Raw genomic sequence first — 25,112 nt, 5'->3', positions numbered from 1 at the left:
ACCAGCCATGGCCATCTCCGCAATGGAAGGACAGTGTTATCTCTGGGGAAGCAGATTCTGAGCCAATGGATTTCATTGTGGATTGTGTGAGACTCTGCTTTGGGTTGTGAATCTTTGTGCCAGTTCTAACTCTGTGTTAACATCAGAAACAAGGTATCCTGCCGAGCGTGAATTTCAGACATGGAGCTATATAAATGTACTAAAAATATAAAGCATGAAATTGATGGAGGAAGCTGTCAATTTCACATTAGTTCCAGTAAACAATTGATGGAGATTTGAAGGTGTTGGTTTGAAGGGAAGAAGCAGGGCACTGAAAGGGAGGATCTCGCGCTCTGCTGCTGGCTGAGGTACGATGGTAAAAATAAAGGCTGTATGTGCAGACAGTTCAGGCAGATTGCCTTTTCTGTAAAACTGAGGCAGGGTGTCAGATCCAATGGGCTCGAGGAGCAGGGACACAAGGGATTTCTCACATAGCTCTTGTCAAACTGACCTTGAGGGGAGAATAAAAGGGGCTGATAGTCCCTTCACCTCAATCAGAGCTGCTTAGTGAAGGTTAGTACAGCATGCTTGCTTACACAACTCAGCAACTAACTAACCACATACAAACAGGGAGATTGCATGAGGAAGGAAATTTTATGCTGAGGAAATGATGCACATTTAGCTCAGTTATTCTGTAAGAGTGCTAATTGCAATGGCAGTTTGAATGAATCTGAAGGAGTGGTTTTTTGATGTTTGTGGACCAGCAATGAATCAGTGGTTTGTTCCTGCTCAGGGTGTTTGAGAGTTGCATTTGCAGCCCTGCGGTTGGGTTTTGGTGTGGTTGTGGAGCTAAGAGCCGGATAGATTCATTTGGTTTGGATACTTGCAGTGTCTGTTTTGTGAATTTACACCAATCCCCATGCAATCAAAGGGTTCGATAACAGTTCAATGTGATTTTTCTTCTTGCTTCAGGGTTTTACATTTCTCTTGTGGATGAGCTGTGCCCTGCAGAATTCATTAAAGTTTCTGATCTGATTCGTTCACTATTTTCTCTCAGATATAGGAGCTAGTGAACGGATGAAACTGGTACTTTTAAAGCCCCTTACACAGTTATAAACACTGTCATGTGGTTAGAAACTAGAAACTGTTACTCAACTTTTAGTTTAGTGTTTTAGAAATTCTTTCCTTTGGAACTAACCCTGCAACGACTCATCTACAAAGTAATTTTGTGTGGTATGATTTTTTTCAAGGAATTATAAACTCCCAGAAGGGTTTTTAACATTGTTCATGAGCAACATGGGACAGAGAAATACAGGAGTCAAAAATTGGTGCTAAATAGAATGCAATAATTGAGTTTATTTTGGCTGTGGATAATGATGAGAGGGAAGCTGGCAGAGCAGGATTTGCCTTGGTTTTAGGTCCTATCCAAAGAATAAGAGCCAGTGTGACCAGCTTGGATTCCAACACAGGCAGAAGGAATGGCAGAATATTGCAAGCTGAGGATGAATATCAGTCGAGCACTCAGAGGAGTGAGGGCTTTGGTAATAAAATAGGGTGAAAGAGGCAGATAATTTGGAAGCTTTTAATAACAATACGTATGCTTCCACAATTCAATCAAGGATTTTGCTAAGCAGGCTTTGAAAGATTGGACATGCATTGTACCTCCTCTTATTCATGTTCATTGCTAGATGTTTGATTCTTTAATTCCTTCCTAATTTGTTTTTACATTGAATGAATTCAATGCTTTGGGATTTTGTTCTATAAGTCAAGTGTAACTTATTTGAAAATCTGTTGTAGATGTGTGTTTGATTTGTTGCATTAACACTGTGATAGTCTGACACTGAGGTGTCTGAGCGATCCACGAACCAGGCCCTTAATCTGATTCCAGTTGCCCGACAGTGAATCACAGAATGCTGCAGCGCAGAAAGAGGCCTTTTGGCCCATGATGTCCATGCTGGCTCTCTATGTGAGGAGGTTTTCTGAAGAAGGCTGAATTTGCCTCACAATAAACGGAAAATCCTTGGAGTCTGTCACAGGCCTATTCTTGAGTTTGGATTTCAGCAGCTTTTTGCTCAGGTGTTAAGAAACATGGACTGGGACCAGATCCTGGGAGGCAGAGTCTATTCCTTGATCACCAAATCCACTCTGGGATTGGGCAGGGACTCTCTGTTTTGGGCCACAGTGTCGATCAGAAGCCTGTCCTTTTAATTCCAGAGTCAGTTTATGGTGACCTTCATTGTGCTGACCCTGTGAATATTAGCCTAGACCTTCTGGTTGGAACATAGATGCAGTGGTAATGTGTCCCAAAGAAATACACCGTGGGACCCCATAGAGATCCCCGTGCACCACAAGATCCCTCAGAAATCCCAATGCACCCGGAAATCCGTCAGAGATGCGGATGCACCGGGAAATTCCTCAGAGGCCACAATGCTCCAGGCAGCCCCAGAATGACACAGGAAGTTTAAATTTGGGATAGCCAATTACTCAGCATCTGGAAACTTCAGGAAAAGTTTCGAACTCTGAATTAGAATCCAAGATTTCAGAAGGTTCCAGCCCAATCACTGGAACATTTACCCGGGAAGTGCTTGAATTTTGAAACCTGCTCCAACATCAGGGAGCTAGAAACCTAAGCGCACAGCTCCCCCACCCCCAACCCCCCCCAAACAGCCTTCCCAAATCGACCTGACCATGTTGTCCCTGGCACGACACATTCTGCCCCACCACCCAATCCTCATACCCCCTATTCTCACTCAGACACCCGACCCACATTCACTCACCCTCCCCTCACCCTTCCTCAGTTCCCCACTCACCTTTACTCCCCAACTCACCCTTACTCACCATCCCTTCACTCTCGCTCACACCCACCCTCACCGTCACCTCCCACTCACCCTCCCAAACCACACTCTCATCCACCTCCCACCCTCCCTCGCACCCACACCCAGTCTCACTCCTACTCCCACTCACACTCACCCCCCAACTCACCCTTACTCACCATCCCCCCACTCTCACTCACACCCACCCTCACCATCACCTCCCACTCACCCTCCCAAACCTCCCTCCCATCCACCTCCCACCCTCCTCGCACCCACACCCACCCTCACTCCTACCTCCTCACCCTCACCCCCCCAACTCACCCTTCCTCACTATCCCCCCAACTCTCACTCTCACCTCCCACTCATCCTCCCAAACCTCCCCCCCAACTCTCCACCCCTCCGTTGCACCCATACCCACTCTCACCTACCCCCACTCTCTCTCACTCCCAACTCACCCTTACTCACCATCCCCCAACTCTCACTCTCACCCACCCTCACCGTCACCTCCCACACACCCTCCCAAACTTCCCCCTCATCCACCTCCCACCCTCCCTCATGCCCACCCCAACTCACCTTCACCCACCCCACCCACCCATCCTCACTCACCCTCACGTCACTCCCACTCACCTTCAATCCATCCTCCCCTGAGCCCAATGCACCAGAACACTCTTCCCCCTCACCATCACCTTACCTATGTGTCATTCCACTCCCACACATTTTCACCTACCTGTCAGCCCACCCCCCCAGCTTCCCCACCTGCCCTAACCCCTGACCCAATTACACCCCCCCCTCAGAGGCTGCCTGGGTTGTTAAAGTTCAGAATGCTGCAGGTACTGTTGGAAAAAGCCATGGATGCTGCTGTCTGTGCTGGGGAGCTCCAGGCTGGCTGCTCTCCACATTTCTCAGGAGACCCAAATGATAGTCTTGGAATGAATTGTGGAGTTCCAGGGCAAAGAAAAGGAATCAGAGCAGAGGTGCAACCCCACACTGATAGATCGCCTCATTCAAAAGACCAGACACCATGTATTGTCTGAGCTGTTACCTCAAACAGGGTAAGAACCAGGCACTATGCCATTCCTTGGTGGGTCAGCTGCCCTTGAGCATAAATGGGGGCCTGTAATCACATGTGAGACTACAGAAAGGAAGAAGTTGATAGAGATAACACAGTGTGGAGCTGGAGGAACACAGCAGCAAAGAGAGCATCTCCTCTAATGCTGCCTGGCCTGCTGTGTTCCTCCAGCTCCACACTGTGTTATCTCTGACTCCAGCACCTGCAGTTCTTCTCTCAGAAGAAGTTGATAGTTTCTCATGAATACCTAGCGTCCTGGCTTCTCGGTAAAAACAGGAAAGAGAACAGGAAAGTGAGGCCCAAGAATGACTGTCCCTATTTTCAGAGAGCAACAAGGAAACTATGCTCATCAACAACTGACAAGCAGGAGATGGTGAACAGAAACTGGGAGCTTGCTCAGTGGGAAGTGGGCATTAATACCAGCGTGCATTTGATGGGCTGAATGGCTTCCTTGTTTGGTCTAATTACCCTATACCGGTTGTGAGAAATAAAGATAAATAGAAAGACAATTAAATGGTTATTCAATGGGTTAATCATAGGGGCAATTGATGGGATAGTAAATGAGATGGTTGATGGCATAACTGATGGGTAATTTATCAGATAATCACTGGGGTAATTTATAAAATCATCAATGGGGTAATGGGTGGGGTAAATTCTGGGGGACAGTGGGGGAGGCATGTAATTCTCAAGGCACAGTAATTGAAAGTACCAATCCTGCTGATAACAAACTGTAGGTAAGTGAGGGTTCTCGGTGCCAGCCAACTCCAACACACACTCTATTCAGAAGAATTTACAAGGATGTTGCCAGGATTGGAGGGATTGAGCTACAGGAGGAGGCTAAATAGTCTGGGGCTAATTTCCCTGGAGTATTAGAGGCTGAGGGGTGACCTTATAGAGGTTTATAAAATCATGACGGGCATAGACAAAGGTGAATAACAAAGGCCCCTTCCCCAGGGTGGGGGAGTCCAAAACCAGAGGGCCATAGGTTTAAGGTGCGAGGGGAGAGATTTAAAAGGGACCTGAGGGACAACATTTTCGCGCAGAGGGTGGTGTGTTTATGGCATGAGCTGCCAGAGAATATAATGGACTCTGGTACAATTACAGCATTTAAAAGGCATTTGGATGGGGACATGGATAGGAAGGGTTTAGAGGGAAATGGGCCAAATGCTGGCAAATGGGACTAGATCAGGTTGGGATGTCTGGTTGGCATGAAGGAGTTGGACCTAAGGGTCTGTTTCCATGCTTTATGATTTGAAAACTCTATGAAAGCTGTGTGAATTCTCACTGACTGTTCCTACTCCACAGCCCTGAACACTCCGTGCATCAGTTAAATCTGGTTTTTGTTGCTGCTGAAAATTAGCCAAGATGTCAATGACCGACATGTCAGAGTTTGGGGAAGCTGCCTCTTTCCTGAGGAAAAGTGAAAAGGAATTAATGATGTTACAAACCATTGCGTTTGATGGTAAGGAACAGCTTTGTCTCTAGTGATTGTGATGTGGTATGTACACTCTCCACTCTCAATCAGGCAGCAAACTGAACTGTAAAAGCTTGAGAAAGGTTCATCGAATTCTCTACAGTGTATTCCTCACTAATTAGTTCTCAACAAACGCAACGAGAAAGTGCAGGGCCCTGTGGGGCTATTTTTTGATTGAGCAGAAACTGAATGCTTTATTCCCGGGGCCTTATTAACATGAGAACATGAATTGGGAAAAATTAATATCTGACCCTTGACTTTCAGGAATGCCCTGCCCTGTCCCCTGCCCCTGCCCCTGCTCCAGTTCCCTGTGCATTTACAGGCTGCTTGCTAAAGCCCCCCCAGGGCTGCAGGCTCTGTTTGATGACAGTTCCCGCACAGTTTGATGACAATAGTTTAAAATCTGAAACACTAAAGTGCAGCAGTGAACGGTCAGTTTTCAAACTGATACTCTGCTCTATTCCTCAAATTCTTTTTATAACATTAGCATTGTCCAACGGAGGCTGTTCAGCCCAGGTTTCTTGCGCTGGTTCTTCAGTGTTATCGAAGCACAAAGCCCCAGCTCTTTCCCCTTAGACACAGAAAGCTTTCCCATTTGCCTTTTGAAAGTTATTCTTGGAACTGCATCCACCACCTGTTCAGGCAGTGAGTCCCAATCACAAGAACTCGCTACACATCATCCAAGTCCATCTCCAGTGTATAGGCTGTCAGGGGCACTTTCTTCACAAAGCATGGGACCAGAATTGGCTGCAGATCTGAAGAATTTTCTGAAGAAGGTTCTAGGCCCAGAACATCAGTTTTCCTGCTATTCTGATGCTGCTTGGCCTGCTGTGTTCATCCAGCTCCACACCTTGTTATCTTATAAATGTGTCACATTGCTTTCCTGCTTTTGCCTTCTCTGTTGCAAATGACAAAAGAAAGCTTCCCTCCTGCTGGTTTCGTAGCCTTTCAATTTTCTCCAGTCACCTTCAATCAGTTCACACACTCCCAGCTCCTTTAAAGCAAAAACTCTCACTGTTTTCTCCTGCAGTGAGAGGTGATGGATTAATATGTAATCGATCATGTATTGATTTGTTCTCGGTTACTCTCATCTTCAGGTAAGAAACGCTGCTGGGTCCCTGATGAGAAGGAGGCTTATGTGGAAGCAGAGATTAAAGAAGCTGGTGGTGGGAAGGTCACTGTGGAAACCAAAAATGGCAAAGTAAGTTAGCCCATTGCACACAACGGTTTCTGAACATCAACTGGCCCGGGTCCACCTGGAGTTAGATTTTACTTCAGTGTGGGGTTCTTTAGAAAAGAGCAGGGAACGGAGGAGGCGTGGTGCAGGGCTGTCTGGATGACAGGGGTGAAAGGGTAATACCTGAAACGTTGGCTGCTCCTTCCCTCCAGATGCTGCCTGTCTTGGCTGTGTTCTTCCAGCCTCCTGTTTGTCTACTTTAGGTCCTTCTGTGCTTGCTCCACCTGCTGGTCTGGGTCTGCCCATTGCTCAGGCACCAACCTCCTGCCTGGGATCAATTTCCTGTCATCTCCTGCACTAAGTGACTCCGAACGTGTGTAAGATTCTCATCTCAGTCAAGTGTTCATCTTTTTATGGGATAAAGATCCTTTTGACATCAATTCAGAAATCTTTCCTTGTATCTTGTTAATAATTTATATTTTAGCTTGGACCATGTTGTGGATTAAGCTGTAGTAAAGTTCCACCCTCTTACATTGCTCCGAGAGGTGAAAGGATCTTGTTTCCGGTCCTTCCTTTTAAATTAAAACATTGTGTCTCTTACACAACCTTCTTTTTGGATCCAAAAACAAAATGCTGCCGATGTTGAAAATCTGAAGTGAGAAACAAGTCAGTGATGCTGCGCAGCTCAGGCAGTGTCTGGGAATTGAGAAATTAAATTATGATTCAGGCTGATGACCTTTCATCTGTTTCAATCTTTTTGTCCTCACGCACACTGCCTGGCCGGCTGAGTATTGTTAGTATTGTCCATGTTTACTCTGGTATTGGAAGTTCCTCCCACCTTGCTGACAGCTCTTTGCTGTTCTTTGAGGAGACCCTTTCAATTGTTCACTCTCAGCTCCTGCTCAAGTGGCCATCGTGGACCTGTTTTGAGAATCATTGCTCCAGTTGGTGGCGCTACATCTGCCAACAGCTCCACCTTAATCCCCAGGGTCTCCCTTTCACTGGCGGTCAAGTCTGTTGCATTTTATCTACTCCAATGTTTCACAGCCCATCATTATAATCAATATCACTCCCATGCAGCCAGCCTGCTATTGAGCCTGTTTTGGTTTTCTTTTCCCTGTCTTCCTTTCAGACTATAACAATTAAAGAAGATGACATTCAGCAGATGAACCCTCCCAAGTTCGATATGATTGAGGACATGGCCATGTTAACCAACTTGAACGAAGCTTCTGTGTTATACAATCTGCGCCGGCGATACAGTAACTGGATGATCTACGTAAGAAAAAACAATTATTAAAACTAAACTTTTAATAAGATGTGAGCTGTGTGGTCAGGTTCATTTGAGGCTTTCCAGGTGGAATTTGATGATTATTTAAGTCATAAACAATGTCCAGATCACAAGGAGGAGGCAGGAGATTGGCGTGAAATCATAATGCTGACTCAGAGAGGCATGCACAAGTGATGGGCTGAATGGTCTCCTTCCATACCTGAACAGTTTTCTCATTTTATGTGACTGTGTTTGAGCCAATCTGTGAGAATTCCCTGCTGTGAACCTAAGCCTCAAACTGAATTTGGCAGAAAGGCTGAAGAATCCCATTTTAGACTGGCAGAACATTTCTATGCTCTGTCATCTCCAATTGCAGCCCCAGACAATGCTGCCCATGTAGAATAAACCCTGGTCCCAATGACAAAGGCAAAGTGCAATATGCACAAAGATATTGAGCACCAATAATCTCCAAACATTCCTGATTTAACTGGGAACAGAGCCTGACTTGGTCACAGCATGGTATGACACAGTTATCCTCCTTTCAGACTGGGGTTAGGGGTGGAGGCTGAAGATCAGGGGCAGAGGTTGGGATGAAGGGTCAGCACATGTGATGTTCCCAGTCTGGAAATTTCCATTTCCCTGTATTTATCATTCTCCCAAACCGTACCTGCCCAGATATTCAATCCAGGTGGTCTTTCCGATAGAGTTTGAAGAAAATACTGCATTGGCCCCATTTATTCTGAGGGAAAAGGAAGGATTCACTATTTCAGGGTTATGGTGCGCAGTGAGGCAGCTCTGGTCTAAATTACATAGAACCAAGAACAGGACAGTACCAGAACCAGGCCACCATCTCTGCCGACCACGATACTGTTCTGAAGTAATCCCATCTGGTCCTTAGGGAGAGTAAGCCCCTCTCTCCTCACTGATCAATCCTCATCCCCACTTCCTACCTACACTCACCTTTACAGGCTCCATCCCTGCCTCTTTAACTTGTCTGTCTCCTCTCCACCTATCTTCTCCTCCATCCATCTTCTATCCGCCTCCCCCTCTCTGTCTATTTATTTCAGAGTCCCCTTCCCCTCCGCCATTTCTGAAGAAGGGTCCCAACCCGAAACGTGAGCTTTCCTGCTCTTCTGATGCTGCCTAGCCTGCTGTGTTCCTCCAGCTTCACACCATCTGGCCCTTATTCATTCTATTCCCTGCCTGTTCATGCATTTGTTTAAATGCCTCTTAAATGTTTTCTTTGTATCTACTTGTTCCATCTGCCCTGGCAGCACATTCCAGGCACCCACCACTCTCTGAGTAAAAGAATTACCTCACACAACTCCTTTAAACTTTACCCATCTCACCTTAAATCTGTACCCACTAGTGTTTGATGTTTCCACCCTGGGAAAAAAGACTCTGACTCTCAACCCTATCCAAGCCTCTCATAACTTTATATACTTCAATCAGGTTGCCCTCTCAACTTCCAATGCTCTAGCGAAAACAATCTAACTTTGGCCAACCTCTCCTTATAGCTAATATTGACTTGATAGAGGTGTACAAAATGATCAGAGGTATAGATAGAGTGGACAGCCAGAGACTTTTTCCTAGGGTGGAGGTAGCTATTACAAGGAGACATAGTTTTAAAGTGAGTGGAGGTAGATATAGGGGAGACGTCAGAGGTAGGTTCTTTACTCAGAGAGTGGCCAGGGTGTGGAATGCGTTGCTGGAGAGGGTAGTGGAGTTGACCTCATTAGGGGCATTTAAGCTGCAATTAGATAGGCATATGGATGATAGTACAAGGTAGGGGTGGAGGTTAGATAGACCTGAGGTTTAGGGTAAAAGTTCGGCACAACATCACGGGCCGAAGGGCCTGTCCTGTGCTGTACTGTTCTATGTAATACACTCCAATCCAGGTAATATCCTGGTAAAACTCTTCGGCACCCTCTCCAAAGCCTCCATATCTTTCCTATTGTGTGGCAACTAGAACTGCACACAATACTCCAAATGTGGCTAAACTAAAGCCTTATATTGTTGCCAACTTTTATACTGGAGTGCCCTGAATGAAGAAGGAAAACACACTCTACCTTCTTTGCCATTTTATCGACTTGTGTAGTCACTTTCAGGGAACTACAAACTTGCAACCCAAAATCCTTCTGTATTTCAATGCTCCTAAGGGGCCTGCCATTTACTGTATACTTTCCTCTTGCAATTGACCTCCCAAACTACATCCCCTCACACACGTCTGGATTAAACTCCATCTCCCGTCTCTCTGCCCGACTTTCCAATTGAACTATATGCTGCTGTATCCTTTGATGAACTTCCTCACGATCCACTTCTGAGAACCTTGGCTGTCACCTTTCAGAACAAACGTCCTCACAAACCACAAGCTTTAAAATATTCCATTTGAAGCTTTCTGATTTTCTGATTTGAAACAAAAACAGAAATTGCTGAACAAACTCAGTATGTCTGGCAGCATTCCTTCCCCACTCAGGTCACACTCAGTCTGGACCACCCATGGGAGATAGCTGACACTACAGAACCCAATCTGAGCCTCAGACAGAGACAGAAAATTAAGTCCATGGGAACAGTTTCCTGTTCCTATGAGACTCGTTAGGAGCTGCGTTGTAACACTGTGGGTGCTTGTAGACAATGGACAGGCATCTTTGGAACATCTGGGCAGAATCTGATTCCATCTACTGGAGGTGTAATGTCAATCCAAAGGCACCCACATCCCAGGGAAGAACTTTTAATAATTTTTTCAGCTGATTATCTGACTCTTAATTAAAGTGACATAAAATAGCAACTCTTTGTCTGATTCTGTGTCTTCCTTCCCTACAGACCTACTCAGGGTTGTTCTGTGTGACTGTCAACCCGTACAAGTGGCTCCCGGTGTATAGTGCTCCCGTGGTCGCTGCCTACAAGGGCAAGAGACGCTCAGAGGCACCGCCCCATATCTACTCCATTGCTGACAATGCATACAACGACATGGTCCGCAGTAAGTAGCATCATCTTTGGAGCCTCTGCTCAGCCTGAGAAACAAAAGCACAAGAAGAATAGTGTATGAGTGCGTTAGCTGATTGCAGAGAGGCTGTGAGTATCAGCAAATGACCTACTGTATTGGTCAGCCGAGTGTAATACAGCAGGCTAGGAGAAAGGGAGATCCTGGGAAAATCATTAATCATAATTCAATTTTTCCAGATCGGGAGAACCAGTCAATGTTGATTACGTGAGTGCCTAAATTTCAAACTTTAATAAGATGTATAAACTAATTTTCTATTTAAAGCTGGAATTTAAGTGAGTTCATTGAAAAGGACTGAATTTTAGCTTTGAGTTAACAGCCCTGTGAATGGTTTCAAATATTGTTTATAATAAGTTGTGTGATTTATCAGCATTATCCCATAATCACCTCAGTATCATGTCAAATATTAATCTTCATCAACACTTTCCCAACTTTTATACTCATAACTTGCTTTTGGACTTTGCTGTTGGTGCCGTTATCTCACAGGATTTAACAAAGCTACCTGACTGCGTAACACTGTGTACTGATGTTGTGTAATTCTGTGTTTCTATAACAGACTGTGTGTTACAACTTCTTTATAAGTTCACAAATTTTATGCATTTCTGACCATATTTATAATGGAAAATTTCCATGTAAACTTATCGTGCTGCAATTGCACTGTGCTGCCAGAGATGGCACTTTAGCACCTTGATAGCACCTTGATCTGACCCACCATCTCACTTGGTGTCAACAGCTGTTGGTGCAGGGCTGCTCTGGGACATTGGTAGAAAATGAGAAGCCTTGCTTTTGGCTCTAATGAAAATTATCCATGGATTTTGACATGTGGAATTTGTTATTATTAGTTATTGATGAATCAAGCTCCACTCTGTAAAATAAGCTCATTGATTCCCCAGAACTGTGTGTGTGTCTATTTTGGTTCCCAAGCAATCAAACATATTGCCTGAGAATACATTTATATTGTAATAAGTTCAATAAAAATAGTGAGATAGTTTTGGAACCGGGCTCAGATGATTTGCAGAAGAGCCAGGGACCTGTTTGAGGATTTTACGGCCCATTGTCAGTGTAGCCTGCATTGTCTCCATTCCTATAGCCAGCTACATGACCATAAGACCATAAGACATAGGAGTGGAAGTAAGGCCATTCGGCCCATCAAGTCCACTCCGCCATTTAGATCATGGCTGAAGGTCATTAGAAAGGGGCTTTCTGAAATTGGAGCAGGCTTTGCTGCAGAGATTCGTCAAACCCATTGCCCCAAGATCAAACTCGATCACAACCTGCCTGCCAGCTATCCCTCTCATTGGCGTTTGGAGAGAGCTAGAGACAGAGACAATCAGACAGACAGAGAGAGGGAGACAAACAGAGTGACATTGAGGGACACAGATAGACAAAGGGGGACTAGATAAGATGATTGCTCCAAATAATTTTGTCAAGAATCACTTTGTAATGGATTAATCTTGTTTATCAACAGGCCAGAACTCATTCTGCACAAAAAAGACGCAGGTCCTTTTTAACTCTGAGAATAACAAACCGAACGCTATTCTCTGTTTTTATATTTGATATTTTGAATGATTATGAATATTTTGTTGCTTACTTTTTATTTTTTGGGGTTTAACTTTTTCGCTTTTTTCCTTCCCTGGATTTTGATCTTTCCCAGTGGTGAGTCTGGAGCTGGGAAAACTGTCAACACGAAACGTGTTATTCAGTACTTTGCAATTATAGCTGCCATGGGCGATGGAGGTGGAAAGAAGGCAAGATCAACTCTTTAAAACTTCTTCACTTTTTATTTTGCATTTTTGCTTTTTTCTTTAAAAGATATTTTGGTATCTGCTTTAATGTTGAGTAATTTATGCACAGTTTGTTCTTTATTGAGTAAATACTTTTTGCCCTAGAATTTTTTTCTCTTCTTTTTGTGTATTTTTAAAACAAAACTTTTTAAAGATAATTTTTATACCTGCGCTGGTCTTAATTTTCAAAATAAAATTGCAGATTTTTTTTTATCTCAGTGAAGGACAAAGCTTCCTGTTTTAATCCAAGAAGATTTATTCTTTTCTGTTTTTCCTTGCAGTCTCAGCCAGCAACAAAGACCGGGGTAAGATTGTTATCTTTGCCATGACTGGGTGCAATTTCTTTTGTGTAGTTCTGACCTTGTGCGCAGGTCCTTTGTAAAATCCACACAATAAATGAATGATTAACACCTGAAACTTCAACATCATAAGCTCAACCCTGGCTCGACCACCATCCACCCCCCACCCCCCAACTCCAATCATAACCTCAATCCATTTGTTAGCCAATAGTTCATTGTGTCCTTGCTGCCCCCCACAACAGCCCAGCCCCTCGAGCAAGGTTTGGAGTTGATTATATCGTATTGCATGAGTTAGAGGTGAAGGATTTCTAAAAATTAGGATGGTTTGTCAGATAGCCATCCGTAGCCAAAACTGTGGAACAAGTTAAGCCCAGCTGGAGGTAATTGTTTGAGAAGATGGGTCGAGTAAGTAGGGTTGTTAAAAGGGGATGAGATTTTTGAGCTACTTCCAGAAGAATTTCATGATTAATTTATGCAAGTATCAGGGATACTTTACATGGTTCATCACAAATGCGTTTCTCCAATTCCTAGGGTACTCTAGAGGACCAGATCATTGAGGCAAACCCAGCGATGGAAGCTTTTGGCAACGCCAAGACCTTAAGAAATGACAACTCTTCCCGTTTTGTATGTATTTAATAAAATGTACATCTCTTTTCTCACAATTGGCAACATGTTAAACAAAAATCAACACTCTTCACATGCAATAGAAATAGTTTCTTCCTTTGAGATTTGGTATTCTTGCAATTCTGTCCTGATGAGTACACAATGAAAAGCTTCAACAGAATGGTTTTGCTTCAGCAAGATTGAAATGATTAGACAGTTAATGCCAGACAATATATCGCACAATCTAAAAATTTTAATTTGAAACTAGGAAGTTCATACCGTTTCACTGATGATTTAGTATTTAATTTAAAGATCTCCACATATTCTACATTTAATGAATGAGTCCCACTCTCTGATTTAAGTATTGCCAAGCTGTAATCTACAAATCCTTCGTCTTACCTTTGTGCAGGGGAAGTTTATTCGGATTCACTTTGGTCCGACAGGGAAACTGGCATCAGCTGATATTGACATCTGTAAGTGAGTGGGACCTTGGCTGGAGGGATTGATGTGAGTGGACAGGGTGGCGGGGGAGCGAGAGATGGGGGCACTCAGGGACAAGTGGTGTGGGGAGTGGGAGTTGGTGGGGTTGGGGGTGGGGGTGGGGGTACGAGGGGGCATGAAGCTGTAGGTGCCACAGCATTTCACATAGTCTGAGGTCTGATGAGCATTGTGGACCAAACTAATGAGATAAAAGCCTTTTTCTACTGAGTTTAATGTACCTGCGTGAAAGGCACCTGGAAAAATTCTCAAGACTTCAGACTTAACACGGAATCATTTCAATGTTCTGACTATTTTGGTTTACAAAATAATTACCACTAAGTCACCCATATTATTAATTAAAAATCACTCAATCTCTATTTTTAATCACCACAAATAATCACTGTGTTTCCAATTAATTAAATTATTTGCAATGCCCAGTCAGGGCAAGCTCAGTTTAATGTGAAACGGAGATGCAAGTTCAAAACACTGAGGTGTGAAACCGTGGTTTGATAGTAAGGGATAGATTGGACCAACTTACACTTGTAAAATATAACAATTGTATCATTGTAATCAATTACAATTCTGCTCTTCTCTTTGGAATGGGACTGGGGTTTAAGCGGAAATAAATCTTTTTATTGGATTTACCTGGAATGTACAGATTTAAGGCCCTAGTTCTGGTCTCTCCAACGACCGTATCAAGTCCCTTCATTGTCTGAAAGACATAAAAGTTATAAATTTACCACATTGGAAAAACAGGAGGGAGACAAGATTTGTTCGAATCTTATCAGTGATAATGGGAACTGCAGATGCTGGAGAATCCAAGATAATAAAGTGTGAAACTGGATGAGCACAGCAGGCCAAGCAGCATCTCAGGAGAACAAAAGCTGATGTTTTGGGCCTAGACCCTTCATCAGAGGGTCTAGGCCCGAAACATCAGCTTTTGTGCTCCTGAGATGCTGCTTGGCCTGCTGTGTTCATCCAACTTCACACTTTATTATCTTGTTCAAATCTTAGTTGGATCAGGCAGAATGGCAGGAGTTTAACTATGTCATTGGCCAACTTACCTGGATATGAACAAAGATAAGTCCTGAACCCATTTTATTACAAAGTCACTTTACATTTCATTGATTAAAGGACTCAAAGTTTTGAAAAGTTGTGGGTAAATGAATTTATTTCTAATTTTGTGGATACATCTGGAGTAGTTTCTTTAAAAGGCATCATTGAAAGTTCACTGTGGACACTGGAAGTTATTTTAACAAGGATTTTTAGAAATTAAATGGCTGATGATAACTACTTGAGTTTCTCTAGACCCCCTTCTTGGGCTGTTTACAACAGTGATTAGCTTAATTCTTGTTTTATCTGGTTCATTTTGGAGGGAAGCCTGCTAAGATCAAGCTGTCCATCTGATCTCTCCCTTTTGTTGAGCCCAGGATAAAACTTATCTTTTCTTTTGAGATAGCAATTGAAGGAACATCTCAGATTGTGTTTCCTGAACCAGTTGAGTTGATCAGATTTCATACAAAAACCTTGCAAGTTTAGTGACATGTGACTCTGAAACATTCTACTGTAAATCACTGTCTCTTTGAAATATGAGTAAAGAGATGAGTGAGAAATTCTTCAGTAAAATTTGAACTGCATTTCTTTTGAAAAGAGGACGCTGAGTAGTGTTGTGAATGTACTGAGCTAAACTGTGACTAATTAATATAGCTGGGCCATTGTGAATTGGTTTGATCTGTTCCACTCAGTCAAATGGCTGCTATCACAACTCTGTTTTAGAAGTAATGTCACGTTACACTACCCTTTCTCCAGTTTCATTATGTTCAAGTCATTTCTAACTGCGGTTCATCTCCTCAGTGAAGTGCGGTGATATCTGAATGTACTGCTCTGTAATAACTCAAACCTCTAACTTTCAGATCTTCTAGAAAAATCTCGGGTAATCTTCCAGCAACCTGGAGAAAGGAGTTACCACATTTATTACCAGATCTTTTCTGGCAAAAAGCCTGAGCTCTTTGGTAAGTATGATTAAACACAAATTTATAATTTTCAAAAAAAAATTGATTTAATTTATTTTTATTGTCACATGTCCTGAGACACAGTGAAAGATATTATGCCATCCAGACAAACCATACCATAGGGTACATTAGGGTAGTAGAACAGAATGCAGAATATGGTGTTATAGCTACAGAGAGGTTGCAGAGAAAGACCTACTCTAAGATATGAGAGATCCATTCACAAGTCTGATTAAAACAAGGAAGAAGCTGTTCCTAAATCTGTTGGTACATGTTTTCAAACTTTTATGCCTTCTGCCTGATGTAAGAGGGTGGAAGAGAGTGTAACCAGGGTGGAGGGGCCTGTTTATGATGGTTGCTTTCCTAAGGCAGCAGGAAGCATAGATGGAATCAATGGATGAGAGGCTAGTTTGTGTGATGGACTGAGCTATGTTCACAACTCTGTAATTTCTTGCTGTCTTGGGAAGACCAGCTGCCATACCAGGTTGTGATGCACCTGGATGGGATGCTTTCTACGTCAATGTGGTGACACTTCTGCCTCACAGTGTCTGCTTGGGTGTTCTCCCACAGCCCAAAGATGTGCAGGTTAGGTGGATTGGCCATGGGAAATTGCCCAGAGTGTCCAGGGATGTGTAGTTGGGGTGGGTAGCCATGTAAGAATGGAGGGTTACAGGGATAGTGTAGGGGTGGGTCTGGATGGGAAGCTTTTTAGAGGGTCAGATGGGCCAAATGGCCTGCTTCCACATTGTAGGGATTCTATTAATAGTTTTCCTGTTTAAGGTAGGCTGTTAATTACTGGAATTAACTTTGTGATAAAGTTGCTGGGCAGTGAATGTAAAGTTTCTATTGTGCCAGAGGATCATGTTTTTATTAGAAGGAGACAACTCAGGGTGGTTTAACCTGAGGGTCACCACACCTGAGGTGAGGGGAGAGTTTGAGAAGGAGAGCCCTCCATAGTAATCTCAGCCTGTGCGGGATTTGAACCCACACTGCTAGGATTACTTTGCATCACAAACCAGCTGTCCAGCCAACTGCAGTGAATGTACAAATCCATGAACTGTGTAAAAATCATCGGAGGTTAAAGCCGAAGCTCATGATAGAACATTACAAATTATTCTAATTCCAGGCATATCACATCCTTGCTATAAATGAATTAATCTCCTCATTGAGTATGAGTTCCCTTAGTAACAGGCAGTGGCCTACCCAGCTGACCCCTTTACCAAGCAGAACCAGGAATTGGTCATTATCTCCTGAAGAAGGGTAACATCCACAATGTTGAGTGCTCCTTCCCTCCAGATGCTGCCTGGCCTGCTGTGTTCTTCCAGCCTCCTGTTTGTCCACCTTGGATTCCAGCATCTGCAGTGGTTTTGCCTCTAACCAGAAAGTTGGTGTGTCTATTCTGGGTTGGGACTAACAAGGGGAGTGGTTCCATTTTGGTGTTGCAGAAAACACAACATTCTTTTTCAGTGATTTTCAAATAAAATTTAGGCCTGACATTGGCAGAAAACAAAAATGATAAAATTAGAGAGAAATTAGTTTTCAGGAAAAGGATAACAAAGTGAATGAGGGTGAATTTTAACCTGCTTCAATCAGGTCAGTGTCTCAGTGAATGTTGTGGAATTTAAAGATGGAAAAAGTCCGACAAATGAAACAATTTTTTAAATTGATGATTTCGTCCTATGACTTTGTGATCTTTACTCCTTTTCGGCCTCTCTGTCGCTCAGTGGTGAAATTGATGGACTTTATTTTCTGGGTTACACCTTAATTTTGCTCCATTCTGGGGGAGTGAGGTGGTGGGATGGGGGAATCTCATCTCTCTCTCTTTACAGCTGATCTGCGAATCAGCTGTTAGAACATAGAACGGTACAGTATAGGATCAGGCACTTCGGCCCACCATGCTGTGCTGAACATGACACCCAGTTAAACAAATCCCTTCTGTCTGCCCTTAGTCTGTATCCCTGAATTCTTTGCATATTCATGTGTTTGCCTAAAAGTCCCTTAAACACCCCTATTGTACCCACCTCCACCACCCAGGCAGCACGTTTCAGATTCCTACCGCTCTGCGTAAAAAAACCTTCCCCTCACATCTCCTTTGAACTTTCTCTCTCACCTTTAATGCATGCCCCCTTGTATTACACATTTCAACTCTGGGAGAAAGATTCTGATCATCAACCAAATGCATTTTGGAAGGTCGAATTTGAAAGCTGAGTACAGGATTAAGGATACGATTCTTGGCATTGTGGAGGAACAGAGGGATCTTGGTGTGCAGATACGTAGATCCCTTAAAATGGCCACCCAAGTGGGCAGGGTTGTTAAGAAAGAATATGGTGTATTGGCTTTCATTAGCAGGGGGATTGAGTTTAAGAGTCGTAAGATCTTGTTGCAGCTCTATAAAACTTTGGTTAGACCACACTTCCAGTTCTGGTCGCCCTATTATAGGAAAGATGTGGATGCTTTGGAGAGGGTTCAAAGGAGGTTTACCAGGATGCTGCCTGGACTGGAGGGCTTATCTTATGAAGAGAGGTTGACTGAGCTCGGACTTTTTTCATTGGAGAAAAGGAGGAGGAGAGGGGACCTAATTGAGGTATACAAGATAATGAGAGGCATAGATAGAGTTGATAGCCAGAGACTATTTCCCAGGGCAGAAAAGGCTAACACGAGGGGTCATAGTTTTAAGCTGGTTGGAGGAAAGTATAGAGGGGATGTCAGAGGCGGGCTCTTTACACAGAGAGTTGTGAGAGCATGGAATACGTTGCCAGCAGCAGTTGTGGAAGCAAGGTCATTGGGGACATTTAAGAGACTGCTGGACATGCATATGGTCACAGAAATTTGAGGGTGCATACATGAGGATCAATGGTCAGCACAACATTGTGGGCTGAAGGGCCTGTTCTGTGCTGTACTGTTCTATGTTCTATGTTCTATGTTCTAACCGTATCTATGCATGTCATAATGTTATAGACTTCTGTCAAGTCTCCCCTTAGCTTCTGCCACGCCAGAGAAAACAACCTGAGTGTTTCCAGCCTCTCCTTACAGCTTATTCCCTCTACTCCAGGCAGCATCCTGGTAAACCTCTTCTGCACCCTCTCCAAAGCCTCCATATCCTTCCTGTAATGTGGCGACCAGAATTGAACACAATACTCTAACTGTGGCCGAACCAAAGTCTTACAGAGCTGCAACATGCCATCCTGACTCTTGTACTCAATTTCTGGACCAATAAAGGCAAACATGCCTTATATCTTCTTCGCCAACCTGTCTACCTGCATGTCTACTTTCAGGGAGCTATGGACTTGGACCCCAAGATCCTCCTGTACATCAAATGTGTTCGGGCCCTGCCGTTAACTGTATACTTTTCCTTAACATTTGATCTTCCAAAGTGCAGCACCTCATATTACCAAGGCTAAACTCCATCTGCCATTACTCTGTCCATATCTGCAACTGATCTATATCCTGCTGCATCCTTTGACAACCTTCTACATGATGCACAACTCCACTGATCTTTGTATCAGCTACAAACTTACTAACCCATCCATCCACATTTTCATTAAAGTCATTTATATGTATCACAAACAGCACAGGTCCCAGTACAGATCCCTGTGGAACACCCACTAGTCATGGACCTCCAGCCTGAAAAACACCCTTCTACCACTCTCCTCTGTCCCCTATGGGAAAGCCAATTCTGAACCCACACAGCCCAGCCACTGTAGATCTCACTGTAGATGCCTTACTAAAATCCATATAAACAACACCCTCTACTATGTTCTCATCGAATACCCTTGTCACCTCCTCAAAAAATTCAATTAGTAAGACATGACCTGCCCTGCATGATGTCATGCTCACTGAGCCTATTTAGGTCATACTTTTCCAAATGCATAAAAATCCTCTGTCTAAGAATTCTCTCCAATAGTTCCCAACTACAGATGTTCTGCAGCAAGTCTGACTCAGAGTTAGACTAGTCTTGGAGCTCTGATCATTAAATTGCATTAAAGCTTTTCACACACCTTTATCAATACTTGAAAATGAATCTTTAAGCACAAACTAATAGGGTCTGAAATCAATTAGCTGTTAAGGAAATTCCCCACAGATTATAAGAAGTTGCTTTTCTCACTTACTTCAATGTTCTCTTTTCCAGATATGCTGCTAGTGAGTAACAATCCCTTTGACTATCATTTCTGCTCACAAGGAGTTGTTACAGTCGACAATGTAGATGATGGGGAGGAATTGGCAGCAACTGATGTAAGTATTTCCTATTGGATTCCTCAGTTACTGAGTAATATGCAAGGGTCAGACCCCAAAGCTCAGCCATAGTTATATCCTGATTCTTTTCAAAACCCTTGACCCTCCTGGCTTCCCAAATCCCCAACCAATCTCCAGCCCTCCCTTTCCTTTCTTAAGTCCCTGAATGTGTTACTGCCTCCCAAATCCATTCCCATCTTTTCTGAACTCCATGCTTTATGGGGAGGCAATGGCCTAGTGGTATTATGGCTAGACTGTTAATCTGGAGACCCAGATAATGTTCTGGGGACCCAGGTTCGAATCCTCCCATAGCAGATAGTGGAATTTGAATTCAGTAACAAAAAAATCTGGAATCAAGAGTCTAATGATGACCATGACTCCATTGTCAACGGTCAGGAAAAACCCATTTAGTTCACTAATGTCCTTCAGGGAAGGAAACTGCCATCCTTACCTGGTCTGGTCTACATGTGACTCCAGACCCACAGCGATGGGGTTGACTCTTAACTGCCCTCTGGGCAATTAGGGATGGGCAATAAATGCTGCCTGGCCAGCGATGCCCTCACCCAATAAATAAATTAAATTGAAATTAAAAATTAATCTTTCCAATCAGGTTTCTGCTCCTGCCACAGGACCAAAACAGCTCTAATCAAACTCACAAATAACATTCCGTGTGACTGTGACTGTGGCCTCCCTCCTTGTCCTACCTGCAGACTTGTGACCACAGCACTGTCTCCACTGTCAGTCGTGAGAGTGTGTGTGTGTGTGTGTGTGTGTGTGTGTGTGTGTGTGTGTGTGTGTGTGTGTGTGTGTGTGTGTGTGAGTGAGTGAGAGAGAGGGGTGCGAGGAAGTGGTGGATATCGTCACCCATTCTTATTTGTCCAGTTACAGCCAGAAATATCATTTGAAATAATTTTCTTCTTCTTCCCACACGATTACTCTGATGTTCCTCAAAGAAAGTGAAATTGCTACGGGTGGTTGTCTACATTACAGGCTGTCTACATTATAGGAGCTACATAAATACACACTGTTGTTGTTGAGATGAAATTACGTTTCTTTGTCAGAATTACAAGAGAAATTTTCAAAAAAATCTCTGCGATCTGTTTTAAACTGAGATTTGGCCTTTGGGCCTCAATCATCAACTCCACACCCAAGTACACATCATGTGCTGCTGGATACTAGGGTGCCCTTTGACCTCTTAATCCTATTCTGCTATTCTGGTGTATCATTTCTACTCATAACCCAACCTAATCGAGGCACTGTGGTTCCTATCCTCTCATACAACCAATAGTTGACAACAAGTATGTCACTTGATATTGTCACGTTTTTCTGAAGAAGGGTCTAGGCCCGAAACGTCAGCTTTTCTGCGCCTCTGATGCTGCTTGGCCTGCTGTGTTCATCCAGCTCCACACCTTGTTATCTCACTTGATAGATGTGCCAGTCAAGCAAACTGCTTTGTCCTGGATGGTGTCGAGCTTCTTGAGTGTTGTTGGAGCTGCCCCCATCCAGGCAAGTGGGGAGTATTCCATCACACTCCGGACTTGTGCCTTGTAGATGGTGGACAGGCTTTGGGGAGCCAGGAGGTGAGTTACTCGCCACAGTATTCCTGGCCTCTGGCCTGGTCTCTATGACAGAGGAAAAGAATGCTGGAGAAACTCAGCAGGTCTGGCAGCATCCATGGAGAGAAAACAAAGTCAATGTTTTGAGTCCAGTGATCCTTGTTCAAAACTGATAGCGGCTCAGAAAAAGGTTTTGTTTATCTTTATTCCGTGGTGGGGAAGAAATGGAGTGAGTGGAGGAGTAGAGATGGCAATCAGACAGATAGAGGGAAAAGTTAGACAGACAGAGTGATTATTAACAGTAAGTGAGGGAAGAAGAAAAGCTAGCTTAGTGACAATGGGGGCTATGAGTAGGTGAGAATGGGCTGGCTGTGCTGAAAGGACATGACAGGTCCTGGGGTATGGGGGTGGGTAAGAGACATGGAAGGAGGTGTAGCAGGCTCTCAAATGACTGAACTCGGTATTGACTCCTGAAGGGTGCACTGTCCCCAAATGGAAAATGAGATACTATTCCTGCAGTTTGTGCTGAGCCTCACTGGAACAGTCTTGTTTTGTTTCAATGGTTTGCCTAGTTCCCTTTCTGATCGATGAAGACTCCCAGGAGGTTGACAGTGGGTGATTCAGTGACATTATTGGATATCAAGGGGCAGCAGCTAGCTTCTCTCTTGTTACAGATGGTCAGTGCCTCACATTGTGTAGCATGAATATTGCATGTGCCACGCACCAGCCCAAACCTGGATATCGTCTAGGTCTTACTGTAGTTGAACATCAGTACCTGAGGAGTCCCGAATGGTGCTGAACATTGTGCAATCATCAGCGAACATGCCCACGTCTTATTATGGAGGGAAGGTCCTCTACATTGGGGAAACCAAGCAGAGGCTTGGGGACCACTTTGCAGAACACCTCCGCTCGGTTCACAATGAACAACTGCACCTCCCAGTTGTGAACCATTCTAACTCCCCCTCCCATTCCTTAGACGACATGTCCATCATGGGCCTCCTACAGTGCCATAATGATGCCACCCAAAGGTTGCAGGAACAGCAACTCATATTCCGCTTGGGAACCCTGCAGCCCAATGGTATCAATGTGGACTTCACAAGCTTCAAAATCTCCCCTTCCCCCACTGCATCCCAAAACCAGCCCAGCTCATCCCCGCCTCCCTAACCTATTCTTCCTCTCACCTATCCCCTCCTCACACCTCAAGCTGCACCTCCATTTCCCACCTACCAACCTCATCCCGCCCCCTTGACCTGTCCGTCCTCCCAAAACTGACCACCTCCTCACCTATACACTCCTTTCCACCTATCTTCTCCTCTATCCATCTTCAGTCCGCCTCCCCCTCTCTTCCTATTTATTTTGGAACCCTCTCCCCATCCCCCTCTCTGATGAAGGGTCTAGGCCCAAAACGTCAGCCTTTGTGCTCCTGAGATGCTGCTTGGCCTGCTGTGTTCATCCAGTTCCACACTTTGTTATCAAGGTCAATGAGGAATTGGCTGTAGATAGTTGGGCCGAGGATAAAGCAATGATCAATCTGTGTGCTGCCAATCTTGAGTGAGTGATGACACCAAAACAAGTCAACAGAAGGTCATAGAGTGAGTTGGCAATGGAACACGATCTGAGAGTGACACCATGATAAATACAGCAAGGGAGGAGCATTAACACTTGTTTCTACTTTAACTAGCATGCCATGGACATCCTCGGCTTTGAAATTGAGGAGAAGTACGGCTGTTACAAAATCGTTGGATCCATCATGCACTTTGGAAACATGAAATTCAAACAGAAACAACGGGAGGAGCAAGCAGAGCCTGATGGCACTGAAAGTAAGTCCCTGTGGCCCAGCAAGCACTGCCAGGGCAGGGACAGAGCAGAGTTAGAGTAAGAGACAGTAGGAACTGCCCGATGCTGGAGAATCTGAGATAACAGGAGTTCTGAGGAAGGGTCACCAGACCCTCAACACTGTTCCCATCAAACACCCTCACAGAGGGGACACCATGGGATAGATACAGAATAAAGGTCCCTCTACACTGTCCCCCACTAAACACTCACAGGACAGGGACAGTATGGGGTTAGATATGGAGGAAAGCTCCTTCCAACTGTCCCCATCAAAAACTCTCAGGGCATAGATAAGATGGAGTTAGATACAGGGTAAAGTCGAAGTGATGAGGAGGGTGGGGCTATTGGAAGGTGTTGGGTTTTGGGAGGATGTTTCTGTCTCAGGAAGGGCTGTTTTGGGAAGGGGTTGTGTGTTTTGCTTGGGGAAGTAGTGGGTGTTTGGAGAAAGGGTGTCGACCCTGAGGAGGTGGTGTCTCTCCCTCTCTCTCTCTCTCAGGGATGGTGTGGGTGTGGGTGCGGGAGAGGGGTAGATGTTGGGAGAGAGGGTATCAATCCTAAAGAGGTGGTGTCTCTCTCTCTCTCTCAGGGAGGGTGTGGGTGCGGGAGAGGGGATGGGTGTTGGGAGAGAAGGTGTTGACGTGGGAGAGGGGATGGGTGTTGGGAGAAACAGCGTTGATGCTGGAGAGAGGATGGATGTCGGGAGAGAGGGTGTTGATGCGAGAGGTGGGTGTGTGTTGGGAGAGAGCGTGTTGACACGGGAGGGGGTGTGTGTTGGGAGAGAGCGTGTTGACACGGGAGGGGGTGGGTGTTGGGAGAGAGGGTGTTGATGCGGTCGGGTGGTGTGTGTTGGGAGAGAGGGTGTTGATGTGGGGGGCGTGGGTGTTGGGAGAGAGGGTGTTGATGCGGAAGAGGGCGTGGGTGTTGGGAGAGAGGGTGTTGATGCGGGAGAGGGGGTGTGTGTTAGGAGAGAGGGTGTTGATGTGGGGGGCGTGGGTGTTGGGAGAGAGGGTGTTGATGTGGTCGGGGGTGTGTGTTGGAAGAGAGGGTGTTGATGTGGTCGGGGGGTGTATGTTGGGAGAGAGGGTGTTGACCTGGAGGTGAGGCTGTGCACCATGTTGGGAGGACCAGGTTGGGAGGGGACTTCTAGTTCCCGTGGTAACAGTGAGCATGTCTTCCAGATGCTGATAAAGCTGCTTATCTGATGGGATTGAGTTCTGGTGACCTCCTGAAGGCCCTTGTTCACCCTCGAGTCAAAGTCGGCAATGAGTATGTGACCAAGGGACAAACGGTGGCTCAGGTAACACTCTGGGATTTCACATTGTCCAACCTTAGAGACAAAAATAAACAGTTTGTATTTCTCTCCACTTCTGACTCTCTTTTTTGGGACATTAAAAAGATGAAAAACAAGCTGACACTCCACCATCCCCTGCCACTACACCCCACTGACCCCTACATCCCCCACTGACCCCCCCAACTAACCCCTCACTGACCCTCAGCCCTCCTTCACTCCCCCATCACTGTCCCCTCTCTCC

At 44.7% G+C, this 25,112-nt stretch overlaps 1 protein-coding gene across 2 annotated transcripts in view; it reads left to right on the top strand.

Annotated features, from left to right (window-relative positions):
• The first annotated feature begins 448 nt into the window (after positions 1 to 448).
• LOC125461549 (myosin-7-like) overlaps positions 449 to 25,112 on the top strand; it is a 91,525-nt gene continuing 66,861 nt past the window's right edge. The window contains exons 1-14 of one of the 2 annotated variants that reach the window (XM_059652666.1): positions 449 to 552; positions 5,167 to 5,323; positions 6,433 to 6,536; positions 7,645 to 7,788; positions 10,603 to 10,759; positions 10,963 to 10,990; positions 12,438 to 12,531; positions 12,849 to 12,872; positions 13,398 to 13,490; positions 13,879 to 13,942; positions 15,863 to 15,961; positions 20,088 to 20,191; positions 23,429 to 23,567; positions 24,759 to 24,877. In XM_059652666.1, the coding sequence (XP_059508649.1) occupies positions 5,227 to 5,323; positions 6,433 to 6,536; positions 7,645 to 7,788; positions 10,603 to 10,759; positions 10,963 to 10,990; positions 12,438 to 12,531; positions 12,849 to 12,872; positions 13,398 to 13,490; positions 13,879 to 13,942; positions 15,863 to 15,961; positions 20,088 to 20,191; positions 23,429 to 23,567; positions 24,759 to 24,877 (1,266 nt within the window). In that variant the 5' untranslated portion in view covers positions 449 to 552; positions 5,167 to 5,226. Of the gene's footprint in view, positions 553 to 3,726; positions 3,845 to 5,166; positions 5,324 to 6,432; positions 6,537 to 7,644; positions 7,789 to 10,602; positions 10,760 to 10,962; positions 10,991 to 12,437; positions 12,532 to 12,848; positions 12,873 to 13,397; positions 13,491 to 13,878; positions 13,943 to 15,862; positions 15,962 to 20,087; positions 20,192 to 23,428; positions 23,568 to 24,758; positions 24,878 to 25,112 lie in introns of those variants that run through there. The other variant, XM_059652667.1, reaches the window with a different exon arrangement.

The sequence above is a fragment of the Stegostoma tigrinum genome, chromosome 19 (genome assembly GCF_030684315.1).
Source record: "Stegostoma tigrinum isolate sSteTig4 chromosome 19, sSteTig4.hap1, whole genome shotgun sequence".
Taxonomy (NCBI): domain Eukaryota; kingdom Metazoa; phylum Chordata; class Chondrichthyes; order Orectolobiformes; family Stegostomatidae; genus Stegostoma; species Stegostoma tigrinum.
This window is presented reverse-complemented; position numbering and strand designations above follow the sequence as displayed.